At 40.6% G+C, this 12,553-nt stretch overlaps 1 protein-coding gene across 1 annotated transcript; it reads left to right on the plus strand.

The window, feature by feature from the left end:
• The first annotated feature begins 321 nt into the window (after positions 1–321).
• PNN (pinin, desmosome associated protein) lies at positions 322–12,053 on the plus strand. Its single transcript, XM_075614331.1, has 9 exons — positions 322–478; positions 4,515–4,592; positions 6,168–6,236; positions 6,904–6,976; positions 7,078–7,172; positions 7,329–7,404; positions 7,711–7,866; positions 8,905–9,043; positions 9,523–12,053. The coding sequence occupies exons 1-9, from the start codon at positions 366–368 to the stop codon at positions 10,794–10,796; spliced, it is 2,073 nt and encodes a 690-aa protein (XP_075470446.1). The 5' UTR covers positions 322–365; the 3' UTR covers positions 10,797–12,053.
• The last annotated feature ends 500 nt before the right edge of the window (positions 12,054–12,553 follow it).

Here is a 12,553-nt window from a genome sequence, read left to right on the forward strand (position 1 = left end):
CAAAAATGCTCGTTACATTAGAATACATAAAAAATTGTCTTTCAAATTTGTTTTTTTAAAAAAAAGAAAATGCTACAAGTATTTTCTCACAGTACAGAACTGATTTATTAAAAAAACCACACATGCAGGATATTGACTGAACTGCAGCTTTAATCCTCCTAACCCAGCAGTACCCTGCGCCTCTTTTTCTGTAACCACCCCCTTTAACCCCGTGTCTTCAATCTAATTGGATAACGCTCTCTAGCCTTTTCGAACTACCTCTGCCTACGTTACTTCCGCCCCCGTGAAGCGCCAAACAGAGGTCAGCCGAGGCGCTCCCTTCCAGCCCCGGAAGTGTTTTCCTCGCGCGAAGTGAGGCGAACAAGATGGCGGCGGTGGTGCGCACCCTGCAGGAGCAGCTGGAGAAGGCGAAGGAGAGCCTGAAAAACGTGGACGAGAACATCCGGAAACTGACCGGCCGGGACCCGAACGATACCAGGTGAGGAGACGCGTGTGCGGCGGGGCCTGAGAGCCGGGCTCACGGCTGTGGGTTCCGGGACAGGCCGGCGCCGCATGGCTTGGGCACGCGCAGGGAGAGCTGTGGTGTGTAGGCCTCTTTCTGCGGCCAGTTCCGCTCCATTAACCCTTTGACTGGCCGCGTCTATTAACCCTGTGACTGGCCCCTCCGGTTAACCCTTTGACTGGCCCCTTTTTCTCTATGGGCTGGCTTCTGTCGCCAATATTTGCTCCCCCCCCCCCCCGTTGGTTTGCAGTGCGTGGCAGGGTTCCCCGGTAGCCCCAGCAGCACCGCTGCTCTTGGTTTAGCTGCTGCAGTGTTGACTACTTCATGCCATCTTTTCGAGGACTAGTGTATTTGGCATGGGAGATGAACGGAAAGTGTCAATGATAAAAAATATTTATTGTTTCATCTCGACACGGGCTAATTTCTCCCATTGGAAGGTGCTGAACAACTGATGCTATATAAATATCAATGCATAATGAAAGTGGGATGCACGAGAGCAGGGCGAAGATGTTGAGACCCCCTATTATTTGAGGACGTCTCTTTAACCTGCAGTTGCCTGTATAAACTCCCCCGTCTTATTCAGGTTGTGATTTTCTCCAATATGATTAGGTTTTAGTGCTGATTAGGGGGCTAGGCTGGCATATTGGAAGTAGGGTAAAAGTGAGACATGTGTAATTGAGGTTAAGGCTAGGGTTTGGCTGGTATATTAGGCGGGTAAGGATTGTATATTGCACTAAGGTTGGCAGGTTTGGATTAATCTGATCAAGTCTTTTAATTAATCTGCTGCTGGTTAAAGAAGGCTGACAAAGTCCTTTATTAATCCAGCTGCTGGATAGAGATATACTTGGAGCAGTGTAATTTGCTATTATACCAATATTACTCTATTGGTTTTTGTATCGTTTCTTACCTTCTGCCTGGGGCGAGGGTGGTGTCACAGGATCAGTAAATGAGGGCAGTGAATGGGTTAAAGCAACTCCCTCTTGCTTTCAGTTTTCCCTTTTTTGTACTCCATTTTGCCTATGCATTGTATGTATGTCTTTTATATAGCTCCCAGAGCTGCACATAGAGCTTTACAAGAGATTAATATAGTATAGGAAATTATAGTACAATAAATAAGATCAGACAAAAGGAAAACCTTGACCCGGGGATCTTACAATCAAAGTGGTATGATGGGAGACTTGGGCCTCTGCCATGTTCCTTGCTTGCTGGCGGAAGCGCGCGTCAGCACTGAGCCCCTACAGCCGCAATTAGAGCGGCTTTAGTAGGGGCTCACCTGCGCTTCCACAAGCGTGCGGAAGCGCAGGTCTTAGGGGAATTAAAAATTCCCTCGCTTGCCGGCGCAACAGGCCGGTCACGTGAGCGGTTCGCCCAATGAGGACGAACCAGCTCCGTGACGTCACTGGCCCGCCCGCCCCCGGCCTGCCCCCTGACGGCCCACTGACAGCGCGTGCGGTAAGCAACCGCAAGGCCGCGGTAAGCAACCGCAAGGCCGCGGTAAGAAACCGCAAGGCCAGGGAAAGCACCCGCTTTCCCTGCGCCTCAGCACGCCAGCAGGGAGCATGGCCGAGACCTAAGAGACAGTAGGTGCAGTAGATGGCAGTGCCTGGCCACAGTGTAGGTGTTGGACAGTAGCCATAAGTCTTGAGTGATTTTTAATGCAGCAATACTATATCTCGCTCCCTGCCCCCCCATTATTTGTATATTTTGTATATATGTAAAGCATGTGAAAATGTAAAATTCTACATTACCTTAGCTGGCAATCGTTTGGTGCTTCGGTTATAAATATAGAAAAATCCTGATTGAGCATAATGGCTGCTTCAGTCAGTGTAACTCGACAGCTACAATGTATCTATACTGTACTAAGGTAACATAGTTACAATTTACAGCTCAAACTGCGTTATATATTGGCAACACATTATCACAAACAGGAAAGTTACAGAATCTTGCACTCCTTGGGAGGTGGGCTAAAACCTGCTATAGAAATGAAAGGATGTTTGTTACAATAATCCAGATGGTAGAGGATAGGGGCATGCATTAGTGTTTTAGCCGTAGCTTGACAGATATAAGGTCGAATCTTTGCAATATTGCTGAGGAAGAAGCAACACATTTTTAGCTATGCTGTAAATGGAACAGGAAAGGGGGTTAAACGTCACCCCTAGACGGCGTGCTTTGGTGACAGGATAGATGGTAGAACTATCCTTTGTCAGGTCTGACTATATCCCCCAGTAAGAGCCTTTAATGACACTGTTTACTTTTGAACATTGGTACGTAAATAGTTAAGCTCTTCAGATGAAGGACTTCTTTTCATGGTTTTTTCTTTTCTCGGTAGCACCTATTCTCATTCAGTCTTATTTTTTCGGTCTCCTTACTACTGGGCAGTGTTGTGTACATGGATGGCACTATACAAATACATGCATTCATAAAAGTACTTTTAAATCCTGAATCACAATGTATGCTTTTTGCAAACCTTTCCAAAACGGTGCCCATGTAAGATGCTTACTATTTTATCTTTAAATTGCATCAGAATTTAATCACTTATTACTGTTCTTTGTTTCTTTTGTTGTTTTCCTGCACCTTTAAGGGATGCAAGTGTTTATCCAGCAACTGGCTCTGACCTCTGCCCTCCACCTTATTTAGCTGGCAACTATTTTCCACTAGATGTTTAGGACTGATAATGCTGGTTAGGATGTGGGCTAGGCTGGTATATTGAAGTTAGGATTCTACGTTGGGGTAAAGGTTGGGCTGGGCACGTCTTATTTATCGAGATATTGGTTAAATAAACTTGACAAGTTGAATAGCTTCTACTGTCAGTTATTTAAAGGTACATATGACTTAGGCTTGTAATATAGCAACTTCAGCCTCACACAAGCAATTCTCATTGACGCGCGCACACGCTCTATATTACAGGCCTTATTTGCAAATATGCTAAATATCTTTTGTTTATTTGAACAACATGCTGATTTTCTTTAACAAATTATTTGTTTTTTCTACATGCACGTTTGAAATTACATATGCTTTGGCATCAGAGGTGTTTGTGATTAATATAATAAGGGAGTTATAAAAGGCTTGTGATAAAACGGGTCTATCACAAATTTGAAAGCAAGAAATGAAATGGTGTATTTGGTTTTACAACAGATAAACTATTTGGCCCACAGACAATTTTCCTATCTGCTGTTAGATTCTTTTTCAATACTCTGAAATTATTTACTAAATGGTATTAAGTAGTTGTTGCTTTTTGAAAATGTGAAATTCCTTTTATTGGTGTTAAAGAAGATGGGCATCTCGCTGCACATTTCAGGACTGTGTAAGATTACCCTCACTGATTACCTGGAGTATAGAAGTTACGTGCATGCTTAAGCATAGACTGTTTTTACTCGCTTTCCCTGGATTGCTGTTTTGGGGAAGTGGTTTCCTTAACAGCACTCCTGGGGACACTTTAAAAAATATATATTTATATAAAGTAGGTTTGAGGCCGGGTCTTCAGAGCTGAACCGCGTTAATTTCAGCTCCTGGGACCCCCTTCTTCCTGAGAAGCTTTGGGAGGGGGTGCCGATAGGAGCTCCATCCTCATCCTCTGCTTCATACCTATGTTTAAAAAAAACAAAACATGTAATGCTGCATTAGCCCTGATGGTTATTACAATGTAACAAACACTTTAAAAGCGTCGGTAGTTTAATTCCTAGCGATTTACCCAGAAGCAGAGAATACATACCTCCATATTTTGTATATAGTTACTGGTAGTGTCTGCCGTAAATGAGCAAAAGCATTGGGTTGTGAGATTGTATAGATCAGTTAGTGACTGTCCTGGAGAAATGTTGATTTGTTGTTCTGCAGGTTGCTATAGCTTTTAGAGGATGTTGGTCCCTATTAGGTATCATAACATACTTAAATTAATCTGCTTGTATGGAAATCAATGTATGCACACAGTTGTATACACATGGGCATAAACCCACTGAACTGTCGAGAGGATAACGCACAAAAAAGTCTCTAATTGCTCTCATTCTGTTTACAGGCCTGCACTTGCAAGACGACTGACCATCTCAGGCCCTGGTGTGATTGGAGGTAGAGGCCGTGGTGGCATCTTGCTAAGGTATGAAGCTCCTTCACATCCTGATTATTTTTGTAATTACCATGGGTTGTCTTTCCACTGGAAAAGATCAGGTCTACTACCACAAGTTGGTTAGTAGTTAGGCATCCAGATGGTGCTTTTAAGAGCACGAATCACTTCAGCTAAATGGTGTTTTCAACCGTAGCACTCATTTGAAGTCTTCAATTAACCCAAGGTTTTTCTTTTTCATGTGGACACCTCCTTCTTCCTTTTTTGGATGGTAACGAGGGGGAGCAACAGAGAGTGGGAAATAGCTCAGTTCAACTCTGGGAATTTCTGCCTCCTCTGCCCATCCTGAAAAAAAATGGATCAAAACAGCAGGGTTACGGGTTTAGAAACGTTGTGTTCTGCTGCATTGCTTCATGTGGTTGAGATGCAGTAGACATGCTAAAAATTCACTTCCCTCTAATATTACCTATTTTTTAAACGTGAACTTAATGTGATGTTCTTTAAAGCAGATTACCAACCTTTTATTATATATTTTTCTTAGCTGTCTTTGCTTTTATATTAAAAGGTCCACAGTAGTGTTCATGTGACCATCCTGTTTATTCTCCCTTTCTCCACAACAGGGCTGTTTTTCATGCACAATAAAAGGGTCTTCTTAATTTTGTCTAAGGCTCTACTGATGTCAGTAAATGAGAAGGGCGTAGCAGCCATATTCATTTAGATTTGGGGCTCCTTTTGTAGAAATACAATATATAATTTTTAGAGCAAATTTTAACAAAGTGGGGCGAGGGAAACTTTGAAGTCAGATAAGACTTACTCTCCAGTATTCTAAAGATCTTTCAACAATAACAAATATGCAAAACTTCCACTTTTTAATGAGTGTTTTACATGGTATAATGAAGGTCATTTAAATGTTCATGTGACAGCAGTAAATTACAGTGCAATCAATGTAAATACTTGGTTATATAATGTTTTTATATTGCACTTTAAGATCTACATTGTTTCCCCCCATACAGACATGCCCTATTTGTTTCACGCGTTTCTTTTGAATCCCTGGATTTTTATTGCAAAGCATCTTATAATTTACTGCAGGTTCTTATTGCAGTTTTTTTTAATTTAGATTTTAGTCGAGCACACGTTGTTGTGGTAGGGGGGTTGTATGGGAACTCCAGTTCCATATTGTACTCATTATAGCCACAATCTTGCAAATCCATGAAGGACTTGCATATTTTTGAGAATGGGTTACAAGCATTTGGCACTACTGGAGCTTCAAAAAATTACTGTAAAAAACCTTTACTGTGCGACATTCCCGCTTCCTACATACCCCTCCCTACATACCCCTCCCAAGAAATGGTTTCTATTCCAGCTGGATCATGTTTAGTAAATAAACCATTATTTTCTAAAGTTAGAGGCCGTTGCATTTTTTAAATTGCAAGGAGACGGGCATAATTGGACGTCACAAGGCGACGTTAATAGCTGCAGGGTTTAAAGTGTCCTCAGAATCCCAATATATTGTAGAAACGTCCCTTGAGCATTGAGCAAATCACAGAACGTAATTGTAATTTTGTAATGGAGTAGTTTGTGGCTTGTGAAAAAGTACTTCTTTTCTAGGCGTGGACTCTCGGATAGCGGAGGAGGACCCCCAGCCAAACATCGAGACTTTGAAGGTGCACTCAGCAGGTGAGCATGGTCTATCTGGTATATGGCGAACATCGGTTCATAACTATTTTGTTTACAGTTGAGTGCGTTGTAATCTTCTAGAAGCAAATGGGTTAAACCGCTGAGTTTTAAGCACTTGCACATTGCAAAAGGTGTTATCAGTATGTAATGCTGCAGCTGTTGACGTTAAAGTTCAGGCATTCAGACAAGCATTTCACTGTTGGGTTATTATAATGTCCTAAATGTTGATGGTATTTTAGGGACTCGATTCATTTCCCATTACCACTGGCATCTGGTCTCTCCTTCCAGTAATATTTGTGCTTACTAGACTTCAGGTTCATTCAGATCTTGTAGTAATAATCATTGCAGATTTGCTGTGGTTCTTTAGACTAATCATCTCACAATGTATTCTAGGCCTGCTGTTTCCCACTCGTCTCCAAAGACCACCAACAGTGCAGGTTTTGTGTATACCCCAACTTGAGCAAAGGTTGTTCAATCAGAACGATTCGGCCGGCTGTGCTAATGAGAATAGCCTTAAAACCTGCACTATTGGTGCTCATTGAGGACTGGTGTTTGGAACCTTTGGCCTAGATGATTTATTGGATGTCTATCTTAAATACTACAGCTCATTTAGTTTGATTCTCGCTGCAATTCTGCATGGTAATACGTTTTTGTTTCGCTATTTCAGGCTGGGCGGGGAGCGTCGGCAAAGGAGAGAGTCACGCCAGGAAAGCGACGCGGAGGATGAAGATGATAAAAAAGTAGGCTTGTCTTAAAAAAAAAAGTTCAATACTGACTTGCACAAATGTTCTGTTTGTCTACGATTCTCACCAATAACTAATCCCGTTTGTATGCGTTGTAGCCAGCGTTGCAGTCCTCGGTTTTTGCAACCTCCAAAGAACGTACACGCCGCGATCTTATACAGGACCAGACTGTGGATGAGAGAGGAAAACAAAGGTAAAAGGCCAAGATGCTCGCACAGTGATATTTTAATATAATTATCTTTCCAGACAGCCATTAACACTGAAACATGCTACCATACATCTTCCTTATTGGCAATGAGGATATAATACTCTTTTATATTTATATATATATATTTTTTTTTCCTTCTAGAAATCGGCGTATATTTGGCCTGTTGATGGGTACCCTTCAAAAGTTTAAGCAAGAATCAAATGTGGCTACAGAAAGGGTAACAACTGTTTATTGCATCCTAATTTAAAGTGTTTCTAGAGGGGGTCCGATTTTTGTTTTATGCTGAAACTATGACTTGTAGTTATAAAATAAGGCGATTGATGGTTTTTAGTATAATGTTAAAGCCTGGTCTGTTAAATAAATGAGATTTTCTAACAACCAGAAGTACTGCTTTAGCAGATATGTGTCCTCTTTAGTTTCGCTAGATAACCCCTTAGCTACACATCTGAGCGACTAGTCAATGTCAATCAAACAACAAATGTATATTGTATCATTTGCCGGAAATATGTTGTCCTGATTGCAGCAAAAAAGACGTCAAGAAATTGAACAAAAGCTTGAAGTGCAGGCAGAAGAAGAAAAGAAACAGGTAGAGAATGAGAGAAGAGAACTATTTGATGAGAGACGTGCCAAACAGACAGAACTGCGACTACTGGAACAGAAAGTTGAACTGGCGCACTTGGTGAGTAAAATCGTGTGTTTTCTCATCTCTACTTTATAAAGCTCCTGGGAAACTTTCAGTGCAGTATCATGTGTCTGAAAAAGTATGGTGGTTTGTGGTTACAAATTATATTACTGCAGCTGTACTTCTTCCTTTAATTATGTATTTATTTTTTAAGCGTTTGGCTGCCTTTCTTTGTTGTAATATTTCATTGGATATTAACCTATCCTGGATTGGAGCTGTGCATGGTTATTTTACAGTGGAAGTCCCACATAGCATAGGGCGGGGGGGGGGGGGGGGGAAATAGTACTTTGAAAAGAGAAAAGAATATTGTATAGTTCAGGCCATTTGAAAAATACTAAAATTACCATTTATTACTCCAACATCATTCCATTAACTTTTATGGGGACAATTACAGCCATTTTAATTGGTCTAATTTTCAGGATGCAATCCAGAGAGCACACAAATACTAAAGTGAAAATATTGCTTAAAGCTGCAATAAGAGTTTCACTTTTTTTATTTTACAGGATTGAAGCAGGGGGATTTCAAAGCTATATTGTTAATTTCAGCTCCGGGGACTCCTCCAGAGGGGTGCGGTATCTCTGCAGTCAGAGAAAATGCGTGCCTAACAATGGCAGTGCTTAAATGTCCCGCAAATAGAAAGCTGTAATGTCACCTGGTGAGGCTTCCTATTGGCCCACATGACTGGGACATTTAAACTGAAGAGATTCATCCCTCCGTAGGGGGTATCAGTATCTCTGTAAGCAGGGGGTCCCTGGAACTGAAGTTATCACTGTTCAGCTCTGTAGACCTCATGCTTCAATCCTGTAATAAAACGAAACCAGTATTGCTGCTTTTAAAAGGCAGAGGAATTCTGTTAAATGTTTAGATTACAAACAAGATAAGTCCCAGGTAACATCTGCTGAACCAGAGCTCTATTAAAGAAACCATGTCCTGCATTGGCTCATCACTGGATAATGTCCAAATAAATAAAGTTCTATACTTTTTTTTTAAATACTTTTTTTTTTTTTTTGCCTCCCCTCCAACCCCCGATGTTAGCAAGAAGAGTGGAATGAACACAACACAAAAATTATAAAATATATAAGAACTAAAACAAAACCTCACCTGTTTTATAAACCTGGAAGAATGTGTACATCAAATCAAAAGTTATTCGATGATTCGCAGAAAAAGATGAATGGTAAGTAATTTTGACATCCTGTCTATATTTTGCTTAACAGATGCATTTTTTTTTTAATGGCACCACAATTATTTGAACATATTAAAAAGTTAGCCCATTGCTGCTGAAGGTTCAATTTATTTGTAGCTGTTGTAAAAGTTAATATTTAGACGTGTGTGTGTGTGTGTCCTATCTCATCTCTCCCGTGGGTGAAGAGACGTAAAGTAAGTCTCTATCTCTCTATATTATTCATGGCTATGTTTTAGTTTAATCAAGGTCCCGCTGTAGAGCACAATCTGGCTAACTTTTTGTTTACTTTGTCTGATGCAGGAAGTTTTTATTTTTTATTATATTTATATATTTTTTTTTAACTGGAACAAAATAAAAATGTGCTTGCTATTGTACATGATTTAAGATATGTAGTCTTTCACTCTTTTGGATGAGGGCTCAAATTATCAAAATGTCACCCAGCACATAGCCTAATTTTATTTTCTCTTTAGCAATATTTGAAAGAAGACGTATCGAATTTGCAGAGCAGTTAAACAAAATGGAAGCTAGACCTAGGCGCCAGTCCATGAAAGAAAAAGAACAAGAGACGAAGCAAGAAGAACAGAAGGAAGAACAAAAGGAGGATCGAGAAGATGGTAAGGTGGCCCGGCATGAGAGAGAGGTGGAGACAGGTAACCAGCCCAATGATGTAGAAATGGAGGATAACTTGGAGGAAGAGAAGGAAGTGAGTGCTAGTAAAAGGGATGTAGACATGGGACAGGAGAGTATAGTTCTAGAAGATGGTGAGGTCAGTGAGGAGTCTAAACAGGGAGAAGAAAAAATTGAGGAAGAAGGTAGAGTTGAGGTTGAGTCCCAGGGTAGTCGGGAGGAAGAAAAAGTAGAGCTTGAGGAAGATGAAACGAAGGAGGAGGAGATCAAAGAAAATGTTGAGGATCAGCAGGTAATGGAGGTCAGCCAGCCTGATGTGTTAGAATTAGTAGATGGCATGAATGACAGAGAAGGCGAAAGTGAGACGAAGGGCGAGATTCAGTCAGAGAATGATTCTAAAGGTGAAGCTGAGAAGGAAGATGCAAAGGAACCTGAGCCTGAAATAGAACTGGAATCCCCAGAGAGAAAAGAAAAGACGCTGAAGCTAAAACTAATGTTCCATCCACCAACCCATTATGAACCCCATTCTCAGCTGGATACCCAATTCAATGTGGATCACGAGCAGGTGACTGAAAAAGAAGAGGCAGCTGTGGTAGCTGTAAACATGTCTGACATCCAAGTAGAGCAGCTCCAGACACCAGCCCCAGAACACAAAGCAAAAAGTAAAAGTAGGGGTAGGGCTATGAATAAGATGGGCAAGAGCAGAAGTCGTAGCAGTAGCTCTAGCAGTAGTTCCAGTTCAAGCAGCAGTGGCAGCAGCTCTAGCAGCAGTAGCCAGAGCAATTCAAGTAGCAGTAGTAGCAGTGGGAGCAGCCAAGACAGCAGTAGCAGTAGTAGCAGCAGCAGTGCCAGTCGGAACAGAGGGCGAGGGCATGTAAGAAACGACAAGCGCAGGAGGAGTGTGGAGCGCAAGCGAAGAGATGCACCAGGCATAGACAGGACTCGCAAGTCTTCAAAAGTCAGTAGCAGAGACGCCAAAGGAACCAAGGATAAAAGTTCAAGGTCCGACAGCAAGAGGACCATATCAGAAGGTAGTCGGTCAGGCAAAAGACCCTCGAGGAGCGAAAGAGACCATAAATCAGACCATAAATCAGACAGGAAAGAAAAAAGGCGTTGACGGGTTCCAAGTGTACTTGCAAAATGACGATTTGAGTAATAAATCGCCCCCTAAGAAGGATAGTGCTGCATAACAATTGCATGTTACAAATTGTTTTGAAAAGCACATTGAGACTTTTATCATTCTTTTACTTTTTGCATAATTTTGTAAAGGATCGTTTATCAAAATAATGTGAGCTCCCAGAACTTGAAATAAAAACAAGGAAAAGTAAAGGATTTTTATCCATCTTTGCCTCATTTCTTTGTAATAAGCATGCTCTTTAGAATACTATGATTTTATTAACTCTCGATACTGGAGTAGAAAACGTGCTTAATTTTTTTTTTTTTTAATGACACCAAATCTTGTAGAAATGGCTTTCAATTTTTTTTTTCCCCAGCAAATTTTTCCTCCTTTTGTGCACATTGTTGGTCTGTTAAGATGATATTTTCATGCATAACTGAAAGTAGCCCCAGCATTATAACACTCGCCAATACATTTTAGCATTTCTAGACAATCCTAGCAGAAGACAATAAATTTGTGCTAGGATGTCGATAACACAATGTCGGTACTTCACCTGATTAATCAAGCTCTGTTTCTCAATGCACTCGATTAGGCATTAACTACTATTTTAGTCCATGGGAGCAGATGCTCGTTTTGGTGCAGAACCTGTAGTGGAGCTTTGTGAAACAGATTTACAGACATCTAGTACATAGATTTGTAATTTTCTTACTGTTTTATTCACTGGAGGGAGGTTGTAATTAAAATGTTTGTGTTCCTATTAGCTGCAAGTGAATAAAGAAAACTATCTGTTTAATTACATTCTGAAGTTTAGTGGGTGGATTTTAAGCTTCTGCTGGGAACGTTCTTCTGCAATATTTAAACTTGAGGGGCGAGTGTTGAAATAGATTTGTGTTATTAACCTGTTGTAATCCCTCTGATCTGAAAGTTGTGGGTGCCAGTGGATTTCTGTGCAGATTGTTGCTGGTTCTGGCCTGGGCTAAATCTCAGGACTACCTAGTACTTACTATCATACAAGATAAAGACCAGATACAAGTGAAATGTGTACATACAGATCCTTTGTAAAATACATATAAATAAAACTAGCATCAACTGTTTGGATATGTAGTAAATCAGTCTGTAAACCAAGGTGTCCTTGGCATAGCAAAATATTTTACCAACATTGTATGTGTTTTATAATTTTGTAAGACTACTTCAGAGATTATAACTGTTTGGGACTGTTCCTTATGTGCAAATAAACCTGATTTTCGTTTTTTTGCACTAGTGTTTGTTTTATTTTTGTAGCACTGAAAATAACCAGTTCAAAATGCCAATAACATACATTTTCTGTTCATACCATGCCACTAACAAAACACATGTAAGGGTATCACTTAAACAGGGAGTGATAATTGGGGAACTATTGCACAGGCTTCAAATTAAATTACCCCCACAATAAATAGCAAAATAGGGTTAGGTCTGAGCACACCGAATTGTTACAGGAAATGTATCAGTAACACTAGAATTCAATAAATTTAAGGAGTATGCAGCTAGTAAAGACTTGGCCTTCACATTTATGGGAAAACAAATGCATAGATACCGAATGCCTCACAAATTAGCTTACAATTTACCAGAGAAATTATACATTTGAGCCCCCCCACCCCCCCTCAAAAAAAAAACCGATTTCATAAGTATTTGATTACTTTGCTGCTGCAGCCCTAAATTGTCTCAGGTGCAAATCAATTTGAAATGTCCCAAAATTGGTGGAATTGTTTGTGTGTAAT

The sequence above is a fragment of the Ascaphus truei genome, chromosome 9 (genome assembly GCF_040206685.1).
Source record: "Ascaphus truei isolate aAscTru1 chromosome 9, aAscTru1.hap1, whole genome shotgun sequence".
In the NCBI taxonomy this organism is placed as follows: domain Eukaryota; kingdom Metazoa; phylum Chordata; class Amphibia; order Anura; family Ascaphidae; genus Ascaphus; species Ascaphus truei.

Excerpts from the sequence above, each read along its gene's own strand:
- PNN (XM_075614331.1), top strand. The coding sequence starts at position 366 with ATGGCGGCGGTGGTGCGCACCCTGCAGGAGCAGCTGGAGAAGGCGAAG. Across the intron at positions 479-4,514 it reads CGGGACCCGAACGATACCAG|GCCTGCACTTGCAAGACGAC; the intron begins GTGAGGAGACGC and ends TTCTGTTTACAG. Across the intron at positions 7,867-8,904 it reads AAGTTGAACTGGCGCACTTG|CAAGAAGAGTGGAATGAACA; the intron begins GTGAGTAAAATC and ends CCCCGATGTTAG.